Source organism: Morone saxatilis, unplaced genomic scaffold, assembly GCF_004916995.1.
Source record: "Morone saxatilis isolate NCDOM2014 unplaced genomic scaffold, NCSU_SB_2.0 Contig18, whole genome shotgun sequence".
In the NCBI taxonomy this organism is placed as follows: domain Eukaryota; kingdom Metazoa; phylum Chordata; class Actinopteri; family Moronidae; genus Morone; species Morone saxatilis.
This window is the reverse complement of record NW_023339740.1, coordinates 4,448,327-4,467,175: the sequence shown is the minus strand read 5'-3', so window position 1 is coordinate 4,467,175 and position 18,849 is coordinate 4,448,327. Positions and strand designations below refer to the sequence as shown.

Below are 18,849 nucleotides of genomic sequence, written 5' to 3'. Positions count from 1 at the left end.
AAATTAGTTTCACCTGTGCTTTTCAAGTCAAAAATATCTGCCGTGACAAAGGTCTATTGTTACTGCTGGCTCATTGACAGGGCTCACCGGAGCCGCTGTTAATGTCATTAGTTACAACTGTGTCTGCTGTGAAAAGAGCCTATGAGCCACAGGCAGGAAAAAACTTGGTGTTTACTTCATGTCTTTTAGTACTTTTGTGATTACGCCACTGAAATACATACAATAAAAATAAAGAGAAAATAAAATACCTGTGACGTGCTAAAGCACAGAGTCATAAAGCAACACGGCTGATGAGTTTGCAAACATAACCAGAAGCTACAAGCGACGCTGTAGCAGAATTCCTGAGTGTATTGAACTGAGTGCGCTAGAGTGTGTTTTATTGCTTGTGAAAATGATTTTATAAGTGGGAGATAATTTGTCCCGCAAAAGCTACACAGTCTCACTTTAAAGTATCTATTTAAGTGCTTCTAATGTGTGATATTTGGCCTATTGCATCCAAATGTACTCCGCTGTTCTAATTTCATTGTTTTTTTTATCAAATCAGTTGAAGTGCCAAACAATCATGAGACTATAAAAAGATATGACATAATGTCTATAGCTTTATGTAAGTGGAGTCCGTGCAAACTTTTGCCTAAATGAGCTGGGAAAGGTTTTATATTGACATCTTCTTTCATATCCACGACTGACAATCAAACCAATAACATGTACAGTTAATGAACTGATTATGAAGGCAGCTGAACAAATGCCCTTTACTACAGTCTGGCNNCAGAATCAAAGCCTGTCACTGACATGCAGACAGCTGGCAGCGGCTGTTGTTGAGAAACTCAACACACGTGACATGGCTCCCTCTGCTGGCTGAACAACATTGGTGCTGGAGATCTTTGTCTGCCCATCGATGACAGCATTGTCCATTGGCTGCAGACACACACACAAACACACCACCACCAACACCACAGCAACACACAAACACACCACCAACACCACCACCACTGCTGTGTCTTACTCTGACATCTTACAAAATTCGACTCAACAGTGATCTGGCACTTCAAAGGCACCCTCTCTACATCATTGCCTGAGTTCATCCACGCCATTAGCTGAATGGCTAAAGAGCCCAGCAATAATTACATTTTAATAAGGCACCTGTGGGACCGACAGCCAGCACTCAAATCTTTGCCTGCGGAGATGAATGGGATTCGCACCTGCTTTCATCATCCTCATTAATACACTGTCAATACTTTAATCACTCCATAATGATGCTATTATGTAATCCCTGTCGGGGGAATATGGCCTCACGTCATCGCAGCCCAAAGAAAATGCTTCCATCTCCAAAGCCCTGCAGAAATATTAAATTCTTCATTGCAAGTCTATTTGTTGAATGATTGATTGATTGATCCTCTGATGAGTATTTGCCTCACTAGCCCTTTCTAGCAATACTGTAGTTTAAAATAGATCAACATTCATGTGTAAAATAAATGATATATGACAGAGAAAAAGAACCAGAGCAAAAGAGAAATTACATATATGATCAATCCAAACAATTAAAACATATACATTAAAAAAGTTTAAATACGCTTATTCTTGCCAGTAGACCCACACCAGTCTTGTGTCTGTACAGTAAATACGAAGCTACCCGTTGAATCATGAATGTGCTTACCTTCGGTGAGACATTCATGATGTTGGGGTGGATCTCTGATCCATTCGTATGTGTCTCCGTCTTGGTGTCGGACCTCTTCAGCATATGGGCCACGTTCACAGCACTGGGGTCTTTCTTTGCCACAGGAGGCTGTGTGAAACACAAACAGTACAGTTTCGCAATATCAAGCAATTTCTTAGAATTTGCAATAACAACGCATTGCTTTCGAGCAGCAAATATTTCAAACAAAGGCATTTGAGCACTTTTAACTTAAAAGGAACAAAAATATATATATAAATACATTTTACTGAATTGTTGGGCTTGATGACAACATGCAAATGATGATGCAGCAGCAGGGGAATTCAAAGAAACACTGACGCAACTGACAAAAATAAAATGGTTGAAACATTTATGAGAGAATACATCAAAGAGAATAAAACATGGAGAGTTTTGAACAAAATTAAACATGAAGATAATATAACAAAAGTCAAACAAAGGCAAATGGTCCAAAAAAAAAAGTCAAATTCCAGCCAGGCAGGGTGAATCCAGCGGGTAATGATGATGAAGGACGAAGACATTCATCTGTCTACCTCATGATGTGTTCCCTCCTCAGGAAGCTTCTCCTCCATGGGAGACTTGTCCCGGGAGCCCATTAGACGGGCTGAGTAGAACCTGGAGGTCTCCTCAAAGTCCTCCCGGCCAACTTCGGGCTGTCTCTCCCTCTCTCCCAGCTCCGACATGCCCTTAGAGAAGTCATCCACGCTGGAGTGGAGGTCCATGATGACGGTGAAGTCGACCTCAGCCTCCAGGCTGGACGTGGAGCTCACCGTCATGCTGGAGCACTTGCGCTCGATGCCCAGGTGGGTTTCCCTCATGCAGGCCACCGTGTCCCGCTCCTGCTCCTCCTCTGAGGTTATGATCGGCGGGGGCCTCCTGTCCCCGAGCTCCTTCTGGGGCGGGTACAGACATAGGATCACCACTCTAAGGTTACATAATTGCAGACGGGTGGATGATGAGGATGGCATGGAATGGTTCTGATTTTTGAGGGTGAAGTATTTGATAGGATTCATGGAGGATCCAAATTCAAAGACATTATACATGCAATGTATAACCTATTCCATATACATTAGAAAATCATAGGGCATGCAATCATCAGAAATGAAATGTTGAATGTGGTTTGAACAGTGGCTCCAAAACTAGGGGTTGGGATACCCTAAGGGCCACAAGATAACTAAGAGAAAGAAAAGGAAATGTTTTACTGCATGCAGATTATGTTTTTTCTTTTTTCTTTTTTGTGTCTATGTGTATTTTACCATCAAAAAATGATTATGCCATAGAAATGTATGATTTCTGTGAAAGCAACATATAATTATAAATAAGATAAATACCTAGCCAAACTGTAGTAAATGCACTCTGGCTTGCTAACCATACATAGCCATGGCTCAAACTAAATCACCTAATTAATTTTTCCATAGCTAAAAAAACATACATCGTATTGAACTGCTATATTTTTAATTCACTTGATGATTCTACATAACTAAATGAGGTAGCAGCTAAATACAATGATGATTGAAAAGCCCTGCTAACCTTAAACTCATGCTAATGCTAACTAGCTTAGCAGGTCTCTGGTGCTGCCATCTCAGCTGTTGACGAGTGGAATTCATGTTTAAATGTTTTAAATTTGAAAATAAATTTGTTACATTCATTTCATTTTACATATTTATAGTAGACGGACAGCTAGACGACTAGCAAAATGGAGAAACATTTAATAACTATTTATATAAATGATCGGAATAAAGTTTATTTCCTTCAGTTAAATGAACTAGAAGAACACGTTGTTGAGGATTTTATCCAATAGTGCAGTATTTACATCTTTAGGTATCAAGTAGGTTCTGTGATAATGTTTTTTTGGACTGAATAATCACCCTAAAATGGCATGAAACAGAGGCATCACAACCTTTCTATCTATTGCACAGTTCCCCAATCTGAAAATTGTAATCTTCTGGGTCACTACTCTGCCTTTGGAGGAAACAAGTCTGTAAAGGCATTTGAATAAAACAAGAGAGCAAAACAAAATTTTGGCTGAATTGACATGCAAGCTGTGACAAGGGGTCAGAAGCGAAATAGCTCTGTTGTAAGGTGTCAGAAGCTAAAAAGGTTGGGAGCTACTGAATTACAATGAAGCTCCTGAGGCAGCCAATTAAAAGTAATGCCACTTACATTAATTACAAGTACACAAGGTAATTAGATCACAGTGAAAACGACATTATGCGCAAGGGGTTCTGTTTACAACACACAGATTAAATTCAAACTCTGATCATGGTGATGGATGAGTAGCCAGTGAAAAGTAACACACTTCATCAGAGAAACCGGTGCAGTCAGTTAGGAGGCATGCAGTTTAAGGGGTGCAAAGAGGAAAAGAGATGATGGGTGGAACATATGAAGGTGGGTTTAAATACAAATGAATAACCTTGAAATCAGCAAATGGCTCTTCATAAATGGCAGGAGTAGAGACAGGCTCCTGCAGGGGGAAGCAGAGGGAAGAGCACAGAAAGCATGTGGAGGTTAGCATAAGCTGAAATGACCAGTGGACTGACAGCACACAAACAGAAATCCTACCAGCAGAGCTTGACTGGAGCCTGAAAGTATGAGCTCAGTGTGTTCTGAGCACAAAATATTTCACTCCAAACCTAAACTGGGATCCTGATGTACTGCTCAGTAGTAATACTCCAAATCTGAATGTAGCCAACCAGCTAATAATTAAGTTTTTTTAATGACTCAAACCCAAGTTTAGGTGAGAAATTCAGCCAGACCCAATCTAAGCCCACTGGGTCTGTTCAGATCCAGTCAGGTCCAAATGGATTCAGGCACAAATTTCAAGCCCTACTCTACAGTGACATAGCATACAGCAATACAGTTTGGAGGACAGAAAAGAGGTGAGCTTACTGCAACAAAAGCAACATCTACGGCCGGGTTTATTTGTTAGAATTAGCAGAGGCAGGGCAAGAGAATCATGCAGTTTGTATAATGAGCAGGTTTTCAGCATAGCAGCAGCCACTTATTGACCATCTGAGAAAGTGATGCAACACTACGCACCATGAATTTCAACGAGGGAGTATTCAAATATTGTCAAATAATATTGTTAAATGTCCAATAAAAGGTGCCAGGGTGCCTGTCAAAATGCAAGTGGGTCCGCATGTTTGGAGGAGCACCTAATATTTTCCCACACTCTCCCCGAGTTTAATCTGATCTTGATACTATTGTCACTCGCCACTGAGAGCTACGCAACACCTCTTCTCATGCCTATTTAATCGAATATATGCAAGAGCTCGACTCAGATGAAAAGGTGGGAAATGATGAAAGCTGTCATGTCTATTCACTTCAAATTCCTTTCATTCCAGTGCCAAACGCGTGCAAGCTCCTAATGATACCAACAGTGAAATGAAAGCAGCAAATCTGACTGTGTCAGGCACTGAGCTGTGGTGTCTGGCTGCTCACTGCCTGCTGGGGTTTCACAGTTGGAGGAACCAGTGTGTTTATAACACTGCTTAGCTTTCAATCCAGGTAGGGTACAGGAAAATGATCTGATTCATGATTTATTATCACCAATCTGAAGGATCAAGGAGCATTTTGTAATTCCATAGATAGAAGTCAATTTGGTGCAGTTTCTCAATCATTTATGCACAAACCAATTCTGTACTCCATTTATCTCCAGTTTTGGGACATAATAAGCTGTCTCTAACAAAGTAATTAATGGAAGTACTTTTCACCCTTTCTTCCTCAAATGAGTGATTTAATTTGTAATATTGGTATGCAATAAATCATTTGTTTTGTATTTCCAGTCTGAAAATGGCACAGAGATGTGCAAAAATCATCAGCACGATGCTAATATGTAAGCCTTTCTTTCCCTGTCACCCTCTGACAGAGAGCAACGTGAGCCGGAAAGAAATTTGAGTCTCACAAGTTAAAGAAGGCGAAGACAAACCGACAACCAAAACATGAGATATTGATTTTTGTCTCTTTTAAACTTTCACAGCCAGTGGTGAGCTGTACAGATTTGCCAGACAGTGTGGTGCATGTAGAGGGCAATGGGAGGGGATAAATTGGGTTGCCATATGGGAAAATGTCCAAACGTTTTGATTGGTTTTTGCCACAAGACTGAGCAAATATACCGCTCCGCCTGCTCTTCATACAGGAACGAACAGGTAAGATGGATGAGTGTTTCAAGTCACTGAAAACGTAGAAAAAAAGAAAAATGGCGTGCGAGTCTGTCTGAAGCTCATGCGATGCTTTATTTCCAATGACTGAATAGCAGATGCCAAGCAGAGTTACCGAGTGTCTCTTCTTGGCTGCGTCCAGGCTCGGCTCCCTGCCGGCATTTCGGCTGTTCCGTAGTATTAGTCCAGACTCCCTGGCCTTCTGTGTTTTCACTGGCGGGGCTGGGGGAACCATTTTGGGAAGTGCTGAAATCTTTGAGCTGAACAACTGACTCTCTGTAGGTCCTCTATTGGACTGATAGCTATCATCAGGATGTTCTGTTTTACCGATACCCTCCAGATCTGCTGCGAATGCTGGATGGTGGGTGGAGACGTCCGTCCAGTTGAAGTCTGAGGGTCCCTCTGGAGAGCCGACCGACCAGCGGTACTCTCTTCTCATGGCCCGTGTGGGCTCGTCCTGTCCTGTCCTGTCCCTTTCATCCTTACACGCTACGCTCTTTGATCGCTCTGGCTTGAGAGGAACAATCCTGGTGATTTCCGACTGGTAGCTGCTGCCTGACAGTCGGTGGAGAGAGGTCCTCTGACCTCTGTCTCCAATGAAACCCTCAATATCCTCTCCCCCAGAACTACTTATCTTCCTCTCATGTGTCCTGACCTGTCGCAGTTTCACCTCAGCTAGCTCTTTGTTATCAATAAGGCCTTTCCCTCGCACCTTCATCACACACTCCCCTTTAACACCTGCTAATGAACTATCATGTTCTACCTTTCCGGGTCCGTTCACTGAGCCTAAGTCGATATCTGCTGGCCAAACCTGACTCACTTTCCTCTTTACCTGCTCTGCTCCTTCAGTGGAGACCTCCCTGCTTTCTCCTAATGATATATCCTCTTGTTTGTTGTCTGCATAGACCCGGACAGACTGATCCTTTCCTGATCCCTGATCATCTTTCATCATCACCAACCAGGATGACTCACAGTCATTTCCTGTTTTAGAGGTATTTTCTGGACTGTCTAAATCTGAGCCCTCATTTTCTTCTCCAGTAGAATCACTGTCTTCTTTCCTGTAGATGAGCTCTGCAGGCATTCCCAGGTTTAAGCTCTGGGGTCTCCTTTTTTTTCTTGGTTTAGAAGCTGTGCGTTCCTTTATCTGGCACGAGCCCAGGGCCACATCATTGTCTGCCTGAGGGTCTGAGGCTTCAGATGATTTACTTTGAGATTTGTCTTGAAGCAAGTCCGCATTCTCCGATAACTGAATCACAAAACGACTTTTGTTCGCTGGTCGAGGCTCAGAGCATACATCTGCCTCTCTGGACGATTTTGTTGATGGAAATTCATCAATATGGCTTTTCATTTCTTTCCTGTCATACCCTGTTACCTCTTTATGTATCATCTTGGCAATGTCTATCTCTTTGTCCAGTTCCTTTTTCTCCCATGAGGAATCAGATGAGAGAGATTTGTTCTTTTCTTCTGCCTTCCAGTCATGGTCCTGTTGATAAGTTTCTTGTTTTTCAATCAATACCCACTCCTCAGAGCCCTACATGTTGGTATAGATTAAACACAGTTAGACATGCCAAGCACAGCTACTGCAAATAATAAAATCATTTGAATCACAGAAAAGGAAACAAAATGTACAACTGGTACATAGTGAAGTTTTGGAAAACATGCATTTAGAGATTCATTGTACAATATATGGTAGTATGTTCTTAAATAGATAGACGTGTGAGTGATAATAATGGACCGGAGGCAGTGTATTTCACCAAACCACAAATGCTATAAATAGTAAACTGCATTATGAAAGAGGAAGAGTGAGAGATCAACCTCAGGTGAAGTCACCAGAGTCTTCTGGACGAAACCCTCAACAGACAGGCTGTTAACAGGGTCCTTTCCCACTGCTCGGACCACCAACTGGCCGACACGAGGCAGAGGAGAGAGTTTAAAAGAGAAGGAAGAACAGCCATTAGAGACTCCAAACGAAGGAGTAAATAAGTGAGATGCACAATAAACCATTTCATGCAAAATGGAGAAAGAGAAAATGGGAAAAGCAGAAAGGATAAGTGCAACCAGGACTTTACTGAAGTTTATTCTGTAGAAACTTTTTAATGAACTTCAAACTAAAAACATGCAATCCTGTGTACCTGACAGCCACCAAATCCACATAACCAAATCAGCAGACATTTGCATTGCAAATATTTCTTTCTGTGACTACATCAAAGAGTTGAGTTCGACTGAATCTCTTGAAAACAGTGAAGAGCACAGAGACTTTCCCAGCCTTCGACTGTCAGTCAAACAGAATAATCCCCCCACCACCACCCCTCCATCATTTTACCTGGAATGAAACACACAGCAGATTACATTTTCTGCAGCAGACAAGGTTTGACATTCTATGGGCATAATCTGATCATCCCCAACAGCAGATGAGAGATTGTCTGAAGACAATTTAGGCACTGGCAAAGACAGAACCCATCCTATCTGAAGACTACAATCTCAGTGCTCTATCTTCAAAAGCCTAATTACCAAACTGTGATCAAAGCTTGAGAGCTTTCGTGATCCGGCATAAAGAAAAGTGTGGCACTGTTAGGCAATCAAGGAAAAAAAAGAAGATAACCGATAATTATTTCTCAAGTGCCTCACATTGAGTAAATCTCAAAAAACATCTTGAAACTAATCTCATCAAGATGGTTCCCTCTGTGCTACTTGTCAGTCATCTTCAAGTACCTCTGAGATATTGTCAGGAATTATTCTGGTACACCAGAGAGAGGCAGGATGCACTTCATCATACACGTCTTAAAATAAACTACAGATTGTTATGTTTGTTCCCATGAGCAAGTAGTGTCTTTGCACAGGAGATGTTTGAACTGCCTGTAGGAGAGATATTAAACAACAATAACTACATTCACTAACCATCATGTTTCATACTGGTACAGTATGTCTTCAGGCATAAATTATTCAAAAAGAGAACACAGAAAAGGGTCTCCACATGACAGAAATATGGCCTGTTTTGATCGAGTCAAACAGCAAAAAAAGGAATTCAACATGACAGTGGCCAGATAGGAATATCAATGCCCTTTAATGGAATGTCAAGCATCAGAGGTTGCTGGATTTGAGATATTGACCATAGTCACCATACAGCCCACAGATCCCAGCCCCCCTCCCACTGGCCTATGCCCCTACTCACAGCCTTCTTCTCTGGTGTGCCTGTCGGGGAGGAGGCTGACAGACGCTTCTCGCGGTTCATCAGCTTGCTGTTGGGCTCCCTCAGGGTTCTCTTCAGCTCGTTGATGCTGGCCTGGTGCTTCAGCAAGAAGTCCTGAGACTTATCCAAAAACTGAATGAGAATGAGGAGAAAAAAACAAAAGGAGAGAGACAGGGAAGAGACGAGAAAAGGGAATGCATTAGCAGGACGTCGGCATGTTTTTTCAGCAGCAGCACTCACATCAACACATCTGATATGCACGACTGAACGGGATGTGAGATAATACTGCATACACGCAGGAGAAGATGGGATGTGGAGTGCTGGCATTTATGTTAACCAGAGAATATGCTAGTCTTGTACTACTTTGTGCTGTAGGACATGGGTAGAAATGACACTTAAGATGCTATTGAAGCTCACATGAAACCAAAACGATGACACAAAAGAACACGATAATTAAAACACTGAAAGTAAAATACATAAATGAAGAAATAAAAATGGTGTGAAGTAACTTTGTACATGTACTAAACTTCTGTATTTTAGTACACTTTTGAATATTGCCATTTTTGGAATACTGATACATTTCAGAGGGAAATGCATATAATTTTCACTCAACTACATTTATCTTATAACAACATGTTAAAGGATAGGCTATAACATTTTCAAGTCTATCTTAAAGTAATAGTCAGGTGCCCACATATCTATTAAAACAGTTTTGTTTACTGTAATCATCCCTCACGTTCATGTTCTTCTTCTTCTGTGTAGAAATATGTTCTGAAAAATGTATCTGAACCAACAGCTGTTTAAAGAAGGCTTTAGCGGCCTGAGCTATTCAAATCAAGTTGGTACCAATACTACCATCTTTTTAGAGCAAAATTCCCTATTTGTGTTACTATCCCTCCACTGCAGCTCAACATAGAAGCACAGTGCATGGAAACAGAAAGAGGGAATCTTTTACTAAAGAGTGTTTAGAAAATACCCACTGGACTTCTTTAATTCAGACTGCTGAGCCTCAAATTACCTTAAATTAACTTAACTTAAGTAACTTATTGAGAATGTACTTGTGCATAAAACTAGAGCTGTGGATTTTGTGTCCCCTATTACTTCCATTGGAAGCAAATTAAAAAGGGATCTCGTCACAGCCATTATAAACAGGAGGAATGATTACAGCAAGAACATTTTTTTCAGTGTTCATGTGCGCACCTGATTATTATTTTAAGACAGACATGAATGCTAAAGATTAAAAGAGTGGTTTCCAACTTTTTGGTTTGTGATGACTTCCAATAAAAGTGTTTAGTTGGAGCACATTTTATTGTTTTAGATGTGTATGAGTCGTTAGCAGTTCCAGCAAACATTTGGAGACTTTTCTGAGATGGTTTTATTTAAATGAAGAGGCCCGGGGGTAAGAATATGCAACGTTTCACATGAAAGCAAAGATTAGAGTCCAAAAATTAATACTTTATTGTATACTTATATACTTAGTTTGTCTACAACCCCTCGGATTGATCCTGTGACCCACTGGAGGGGGCCTACCCCCAGGTTGGGAACCACTGGACTACCAAACTGCCCCACCTTTACCAGCTACAACACTAAAATGTAACACTAACGATATCATAATGTCATATCAAATAATGTAAAGTGTCTTAGGGGAGTAACAATGCAGTCAGCAGCGGTTCATTGCACTCACAGTCTTTTTTTATTGCATTTTCATTTTATCCATAAAACATGCATTATTGATTTTTATGGTAATTTTCTATTAACTATTTTTATAATCTTATTTTACAGGCAGATTCATATTTACAAAATACCTAAGAGAAGATTAAATCAAAATGTCACATTAAAATAAAGTGCAAATGCCTGAACTTTGGACTAACATTTTCCATTATCCATTTTTTGTAGCAGGTATGATGAATACTGAAGTTCAGTAGCATTTGACAACTTCAATTGGTACTTCAGAGGCTGCATGGATGCTAATACATTCAATTGAAAGAGCCAACCAGAGGCTACTTTTAGTATTTTGGTGTTTCAAGTATATTTAGCTAATAATACCTATGTACTTTTAAAGTAGTGGGGATTTATTTTTTTATTTTTTTATTTTGACTTTAACTTGTAATGGAGTATTTTTAGATTGTTGTACACTTTTACTTAAGTAAAGGATCTGAGTACTTCTCCCACCCCAATGCATGCACTGATGCTTTAAAGGCACTTAAGGAGAGAGAAGGGCTCATTTCTATCTTTAACACTCAAGACTTTTAAAGCTACAACCTGAAAGTATCCTGTGCTCACTGCTGCCAGATGTTTTAAACCTCTATGACACTCCAAAGAAAAATTCCGAATATCATTTGATCCAAGACGGCGGCTGCAGGCAAATCTCAATCTGCAAAAAAAAAACCAAAGACTAGAGGCGCTGAGGAACAGCGGCACACACGACATAAAGCACAAGGGCTGAAGACAGTAACCTGTACCTCCTGTTTGTGCCGAGGCGTGGCCTCCTGGTCCAACTGAGAGAGCTGAGTTGGGGCAGGAGAATGGGCAAGCACAAGAGGGGTCAGAGGTGAAGAGTGCAGGGTCAGAGAGTGCAGGAACAAGGTCAGATGCAGAGACAGGATGGTAGAAGGTAAGTCAGTCAATGGACAGGCAGGCAGACAGACTGCATTGGCGGAGCCAGACAAATGTCATAGGGGTGGCCAGGCTGAGGCCAGTACAACCTTTGCAGTGGCACAGAAATTAGTATCTTGTTCAGTTTTTTCTGTGTGGCATGGCGCTGTACAGAGGTTATGATGTTTGCTTATGACCAATATGTGTGCATCTAAAATAAGCCCCTGATAGCCTTGGATGTATAGGCAATAAGAGAGAAACAGTACCATTTTATTTCAGCAGCAGCAGCTTTCATTACTTCTGTATCTGAATTTCTGCAATTTGGTTCCCGTTTCTGTACTTACTTGCATCAACAACAGTTTTTTGTCTGTCAGACCGAAATCTGCTAAAAAAAAAAGTGTCACCAATGGAGGTGCAACAGTAACAAAATGGTTCTACACAAGAAAGTTACTCAAAATATGGCGCTGTGTGGGGTGGCCACCCCCCGGCTCCGCCCTTGACAGACTGGAGGGCTAGATTTAGCCACTTGCTACCATGCCAAGAAAATTTGGAAACTATCTGAATATACATCCCAGTAGACATTTTGGAATTACTTGATTGTGATATGGTACGCAAATATACCATCAATATAAAAGTTTTTTTGTAGCATAGCTGTTCTTACAAATTGTGAAATCAAGACAGGAATATCTTTCTTATATCAGTGGGTCAAGTGAAAAGTCTATGCTTTACTTGAAACTTGTCAAATGTTTGCTGGGATGCTTAACTGTGACAAATAAGTCTAGACACAACCTTTGCAGCATCCCTTGCTTATATGGTGCAATGCAGCACAGTTTTTATATGATAACAGTGTTGACTGCCACAGTTAGACAGTGGAAGACAGGCAGAGACAATGAGATACAATTAGACAGATATAAAATAATAAAGGATGGCTAAATACAGGTATACAGAGAGACAGAGACCAAATCACCAGACACCAAATACCTCCTGTTTACTGTCAACTGGTGACCCAGCCTCCTCCTTATCGCCAGCAAGAGTTAAAAAACAGAAAAAGCATGTTAGCAACAGAGGGCTAGGCTTGAGTTTGCATCTCTCAGCATAATGAGTAAGGGTTAAAAACTGTAAAGCTGTCAGCGGGATTTATGAGCAGTGCAGTGTAAGCATATAAGCCTGAGTGAATAAGAGTGAAAGGAGAAGAGTTAGTAAAAGCTAAACCCACTAAAGCCACCACAGCGTTATGCCCCTGCTGGATTAGCCTCAATTGGCCTGAGAAGCTTGTACTGCACCTATCAGCACCCCTGCAGTCCAGGCCATCTCCCCGCACCGGAGCGGGAGTTGTCTTCAAGATGGCTTAAGCTCTATACATTTGGACCTTCCATAATTCTAACATGACAAAAATCAACAATGAAAATTCATAAAAAATGCTATCAGGAAAGCTTTACTACCATGATTTCTTTCTTTCTGCTTGGAGTGACATTGCCATCATCTGTGTCCTGGCCCTGCTCTTGGTCCTTGTCCTCCTCGTCCTGCTCCAAACTGGGCTCCAGCTCGGTCTCCTGCTCATCCACAGAGGGACTGCCGAGGCGACGCTGTTCACTGACGCTGCGGTGGGATATGCCATCATGGTTCTCGCACATGGCTGACACCGGCCTTGAGAACTCTGCTGGTAATAGTTGGATCATTACAAGAGACGAGTCAGTGTTCAACACTATAAAAAATGTTGCGTTTAAACTAAGTGCTAGATAGCAGTGTTGTAAACTGAGGGCTGTGATGGTGGATGTTACAGGGACTGTGATGAATATAAATGCAGATCCCACTGTTACAGTTGCATAAAAATATGCGATTTTTTACTCAGATTTTATGTGTAAGGTGGTGAGTTTGTTATGTTTGTTAACAATCTGTTTCCTTAAATTAAATAATTTTTTTTTAGTTGCAATGTATCGCCTTGCTTATTGTATCGCCAGATTAGGTGTATATTTATGTTCCTTGGTGCCACAAAGAGCTTAATAATTATTATAATAACTTCTTTAGTATAATTAACTGCCAATCAGATGCATGTTATGAATAACATGACTAACCGGTTGAGATAGGATGAAGTAGTACATGAGTTAGGATACAAAACACCGCAGTTTTACGTTCTTGTGACTGTCTAACGTATCAGGGAAAATCTCCATACTCATTTGCAGACACACACATGTGTTACCATGGTTACCAAATTATTTGCATAACATATAAATCACTTATGTAGATGGCTTAATATAAAATCACGAACTGTTCGCCAGATGGATTTAATAATAGTTTAGCTTTTCAAATGCAGATACTTTCTTTTGTCCACCTTTGCCTGCTAATGTTGTAGCATTACTTTATGACTGCCTACAGCGCAAGCATCCATTGTGGGTCTCACCTCCATCCAAGCTCCTGGACAGCAGGTACCTCTTGCTGGTGGAGCGTTCAAAGTGCGGAGCCGGTCGGTCTATAAGAGCGCTGGCCTGTCTGGTCTGAGCCTGTGTCCTTCCACTGTATCGAAACTTTGAACCCATCACCAAAAAGCCCTTAGGAGGAGGCTCTGGAGAAACCAGCCTGTGAAAACAAAAACGATAATCAGTGAACATTCTTGACTACATACCGTACTATGTAACCAAAGGCAGTAGGATGAATGCTGAAATTGGAAATAGTTTCAATTGTGATACATTGAATATGAATTTCAAGCCAGCTTCTAGTATATAATGCTGCTAGTGCTAGCCTTTTGCATCCTAGCTAAATATTGAGCTCTATCATTTGGTCCTTGTATGTGTGAACTGTTTCCTCGTACCTCCTACACAGTCCTTTTAAATTAACTGAGTGTGTTTGCTCCTGATGAAGCTGTACACGCAGACATGTTTTGTTTGCCTGGATAGGCATTGAACGGGAACATTCCAACCATGAGACTAAATCGATTCTTACCGGAAAAAGGTGTGATGCTCAATGCAGACCTTCCACAGTTTCTTGGCAGCTCTGTGGTTGGGAAGCTTAAAGCCGATTGTACTTTCAAACTGCTCATACTGGAGGGGAGAGAGGAGAGGAACATGGAGAGAAATGTGAAGAAAGGTGTGGGGGATACAGCAGGTGTATTTACTTTGTTTTGCTGGGGGGCCACCTCAGCACTTGGCCTACAGGCAACCTATATTCATAAAAAAAATCCAGTAAATTTACTTCATTTCATCCTTTCATGAACACTGAACCCAATCAATAAAGCAGTCTTTATGTTGTGCTAGATACTACTTCTACATAAGCAAACACATTTAGAAATGGATTTTGCCGACCGGACGGAAAAGAGGCAGATCAAGGCAAAGGAAGGATAATATCCAATATTCAGACACTGGGAGCAAAAGAGACGAAAACTATTTCATGGCTCTATATTTACACTCTTTATCCTTCTACTCCGACTGTGGCTGCAGCTGCAGCAGCTCTGTTAAAGGGGCTCTTTATTTGGCTCGACCACAGGCTCACTGTGTGGCTCTGTCACTTGACTGGGTCTGGCCCAGACAGCCTGTCACACTGAGGCTCAGCATGGAGGATAAGCTGCAGCGCTGCACAGCACAATGAGGAGGGCCATAATATAGACCCTGACCGCACAGAGGAGCAAAAATGGTATAAAGCAGAGGATTTTACAGGCTTCTGCTCAACCAGCCACACATTCATTTCTGCAATGGCTTTCAACAGTAGCAGCTGTAAGAGAACATCAGCTGTTACTGTACTCAAAATCTGAGACCATGGCTTAAAGGAATATTTCAGTATTACGGGAAATAGGCTTATTCACTTTCTTGCAGAAAATTAGATCAGAGGATCAGTAATATTCTCATGTCTGTATGCTAAAAATGTAGCTGGAGCCAGGAAACAGTTATTTTAGCTTAGCATGAAGACTGGAAGCAAGAGGAACAGCTTGCCTGGCTCTGTCTAAATGTAAAAAAAAGACCCAGCACCTCTAAAGCTCACTATTTAACACATTATATTTTATAGTTTAGTCCCTGGAATCTTGCTGTCATTGGACAACCAGCAGAGACTCCAAGATGACACATAACACCCCTAAATATACAGCTTGTTGATTAGTGAACTTAAGAGGTGCTTTACCCCGTTTCCAGTCTCTATGCTTAGCTAGGCTAACCAGCTGCTGGCCTAACATGGGTTATTATCTAACATGTCACTATTATCACCTAGTGAAGACATTCCATAACAGTTGTTTTACTTGAGTAGCACTAACCATGACTAGTAAAAATTTTAATGTGTAAAATGGATAGAGTGCCCTTTTTTGAATGGTCTTCGAAGGTCCAGTGTGTAACATTTAGGAGGCGCTATTGTCAAATATGGAATATAATGTTCATAGGTACACATTAGTGTATAATCACCAGAAAATAAGCATTAATGCGATCAGGATTACACCGCCAGACCCCACTAAATCCTAAACACTGGACCTTTAACCATACTCCATACCTCTCCAGGTCGTATCTTAATGTAGAAGTTGCTCCTCTTATAGGAGATCTTGAGGATCTTTGGCCAGGCAAAGCGGTTGATCCTCAGCCTGTCGCGGTAAATCAGCAGGCCGTTGGCACAGACACCCAACATTATGTCAATCCCTTCAGAGTCCTACAGCGAACGAGGGACAGTGAAGAGGCATACATGATTAAAGAGCAACACTGTTTGTATGGATCCTTGAAACCCCACTTTCATGCACATTAAATAACTTTGGAAACAGCCAACCTTAGCATGATGGAGGTCCACACCGTACATGGACAGTTTCTTTGCATTCTCCAAGAAGTTAATTTCAGCCTCTGCTGGAGTCATCCCCCTGTGGGCAGAATTACAGTAATATCTGTAACCAACAACAACAGCCCTTCTTAAATAATAAACCCATAATCTTGCACAGTGGGAGCAGAATTATCTTGGTAATATCCTTGGTATCTCCAACTCTAAATTCTTCCCATCCATACCCTCAAGCATTATGTTTGGGCATATGCCAAAAACTTATGCCAAATCAGAGAGTGGTTAAGACTGTCTAACTGAGAAAGTCAGGCAAGACTCTCACTGTGTACATCTCAATGGTGGAAATGTGATGGCATCTATCAGTCACATGCATGATGTAGTATTTTGACACAGTGGGAAAACTCATCAGTCTATCATCCCAAGGGATTTGTGGATAAATATGTGTGTCCAGTACTTGTAGTTTCGATGGAGCTCCATCACCCTCTCCTCCAGCTCACGAGTCTGATTGGGGGCAAAGCGGAAATCGCTGACATAGTCAGAGCCATGGTCGTCGTGGTCATAGTCCCCCAGTTCGGCTTGAACGGAGTAGGAGCCCAGGAGGGCGTGAGTGACGAACGAGCACGGCAGTCGACCTGACAGCATGTCATCCCTCAGCTGCAGACACAGGTAGTATCTGTCAGATGAGACAAAAGGGGAGGAGAGAAGGGTGTTGGCAGTCAAACAAGCCTGAGCCAAGGCAAGCTCCAACAAGTATTCAGCGTAGTTAATCCATGGCAGTTAGTAGCATTCCAGGTCTAATCCTCGAAAAGGAGAGAGGGATTTGGGTTGCTTTGACACCGGGGCGAATGTGCCATGTAAATTGTTACAATACTTTTATGTAAACACATTTTTAGGAAAATAAAACTGGCAAATCACCTGCAGAACTGACATGTGTAAGCAATTTCTCATGTGATTAACTCTGAAGAGCCTCTAACAGCACAGCCAGAGGAGTTACAACTGTTGATACAGTAAGAGTGTGTGTGGTAAAGATGTATTCTACCTGGTAATATCCTCAGTGAGCTGGGAGGGGTCTGGAGGGTAGAACTTGACAGCAAAGGCAAAGTGCCAGGGAGAGTCTGAGGAGAAATTACAAGAGCTGGGAGGTTAGCTATTGTGTCTTTTTGAGGAAAACTGTACAAAAATTGTATTTAGAAATCTAACAGATTAACACAAAACTTTGCATCAGTTTGTACGGTATCAAATCTGAATTTATGACTTTACTAATTGAATACTAAACCATTTATCATCTCAGCTACTTGGAAAAGACACTTACTGCGCATCTGCTTCTTGATCTCCTTGGAGGGGTCCAACCAGTTCTGAAAGACAGAAGGCAGAATTCACACAGGGCAGACTAGAAACATGGCTTAATGCACACCCTGGTGTCACATTTTGCTCTAATTGCTATCAGTGTTCCTAATGAAAGCCTTTCCATATGGTTAAATAAAGAAACTGAGCCCTCCCCTGCTGAGCCGCTCAAACGTGCAGAGAGCAGATTTAATTCTAGCATCTGTTTCTTCATTGTGCGGCAAAATCACTGCCAGCCAGTCACCTATCTGAGCTCATCACATCCCACCATCTAGTCTACCGCTTTGCCTATAGGGGAACCAATTATGATTTGGTTGCTGGAGCTACACATCAGTGGTGCAGTGCATACTGACTCAGTTGTAACAGAAGCTGTAAATCACAGCAACACACTGACGGCAATGGAGAGAGTAATGAAATACCCCCCTCAAGTACTTTTACCCTGCTGAAATTGGTTTTATTATTTTTCGGGGTGTTTCGTGGAATTTCCCATTGCATATTCATCTTCTTATTACACTATTGTTTCCCCTATGGCCTTTTATCTGGTATATATGGCAATTTAATTTCCTCAAAAATTACAAGCCTTCCGGTTACAGCAAAGTAGCAACAGAATTTGTCCTTTTAGAAACCCTTGTAATCAGCCTATTACTTATAAATTGGCAACGGCTGAGCATGTATATGCAGCGCCTGGTAGCTCCTTCCAACTTGCTAGATTTTTGTTTAAAAATGGATTTTTTTTCTGCTTTTCTGCATTACGTATGACAGAAATAGCCTAAAGTCATCAAAAAAGGAAGCGCAGGGTTTGGATTAAAGAGCAGCAGACCTTGAGACAATCCCCCCAGCCAGATCAGCGGAAGCAGCCCACTACAGCGGGTTGGTCACTCAAGGGAGGGAAGGGAAGATAGCCAGATGAAAGCCATGCTGGCCCAGCTCAGACTTAAGGCAGCTCTTGGCTAATGTCTGGTGTGGATAAAAATGGGACTCAGGCTGGCCAAACAATGGGAAATCAGAGACTGTTGTGCCCACATCTTTACGGAGACTCAATCAAGCTCTTTCTTTTTATGTGAAGATGAAACCATATTATCATTACTGTCTTGTTAATAACGGGAATATTAGAGATGCACAGTAGAACTATT

At 41.5% G+C, this 18,849-nt stretch overlaps 1 protein-coding gene across 5 annotated transcripts in view; it reads right to left on the bottom strand.

Moving 5' to 3' along the window:
* Window positions 1–18,849, bottom strand: part of LOC118328286 (band 4.1-like protein 1) — a 77,936-nt gene that overhangs the window by 8,070 nt on the left and 51,017 nt on the right. The window contains exons 5-19 of one of the 5 annotated variants that reach the window (XM_035661941.1): window positions 17,685–17,727; window positions 17,412–17,487; window positions 16,827–17,045; window positions 16,370–16,457; window positions 16,103–16,255; window positions 14,576–14,673; window positions 14,037–14,212; window positions 13,078–13,292; window positions 9,023–9,172; window positions 7,666–7,752; window positions 5,966–7,381; window positions 4,104–4,154; window positions 2,224–2,583; window positions 1,655–1,783; window positions 790–915 (exon numbers count right to left, since the gene is read on the bottom strand). In XM_035661941.1, the coding sequence (XP_035517834.1) occupies window positions 790–915; window positions 1,655–1,783; window positions 2,224–2,583; window positions 4,104–4,154; window positions 5,966–7,381; window positions 7,666–7,752; window positions 9,023–9,172; window positions 13,078–13,292; window positions 14,037–14,212; window positions 14,576–14,673; window positions 16,103–16,255; window positions 16,370–16,457; window positions 16,827–17,045; window positions 17,412–17,487; window positions 17,685–17,727 (3,387 nt within the window). Of the gene's footprint in view, window positions 1–789; window positions 916–1,654; window positions 1,784–2,223; window positions 2,584–4,103; window positions 4,155–5,965; window positions 7,382–7,665; window positions 7,753–9,022; window positions 9,173–13,077; window positions 13,296–14,036; window positions 14,213–14,575; window positions 14,674–16,102; window positions 16,256–16,369; window positions 16,458–16,826; window positions 17,046–17,411; window positions 17,488–17,684; window positions 17,728–18,849 lie in introns of all 5 variants that reach the window. The other 4 variants (XM_035661940.1, XM_035661942.1, XM_035661943.1 and 1 more) reach the window with 4 other exon arrangements.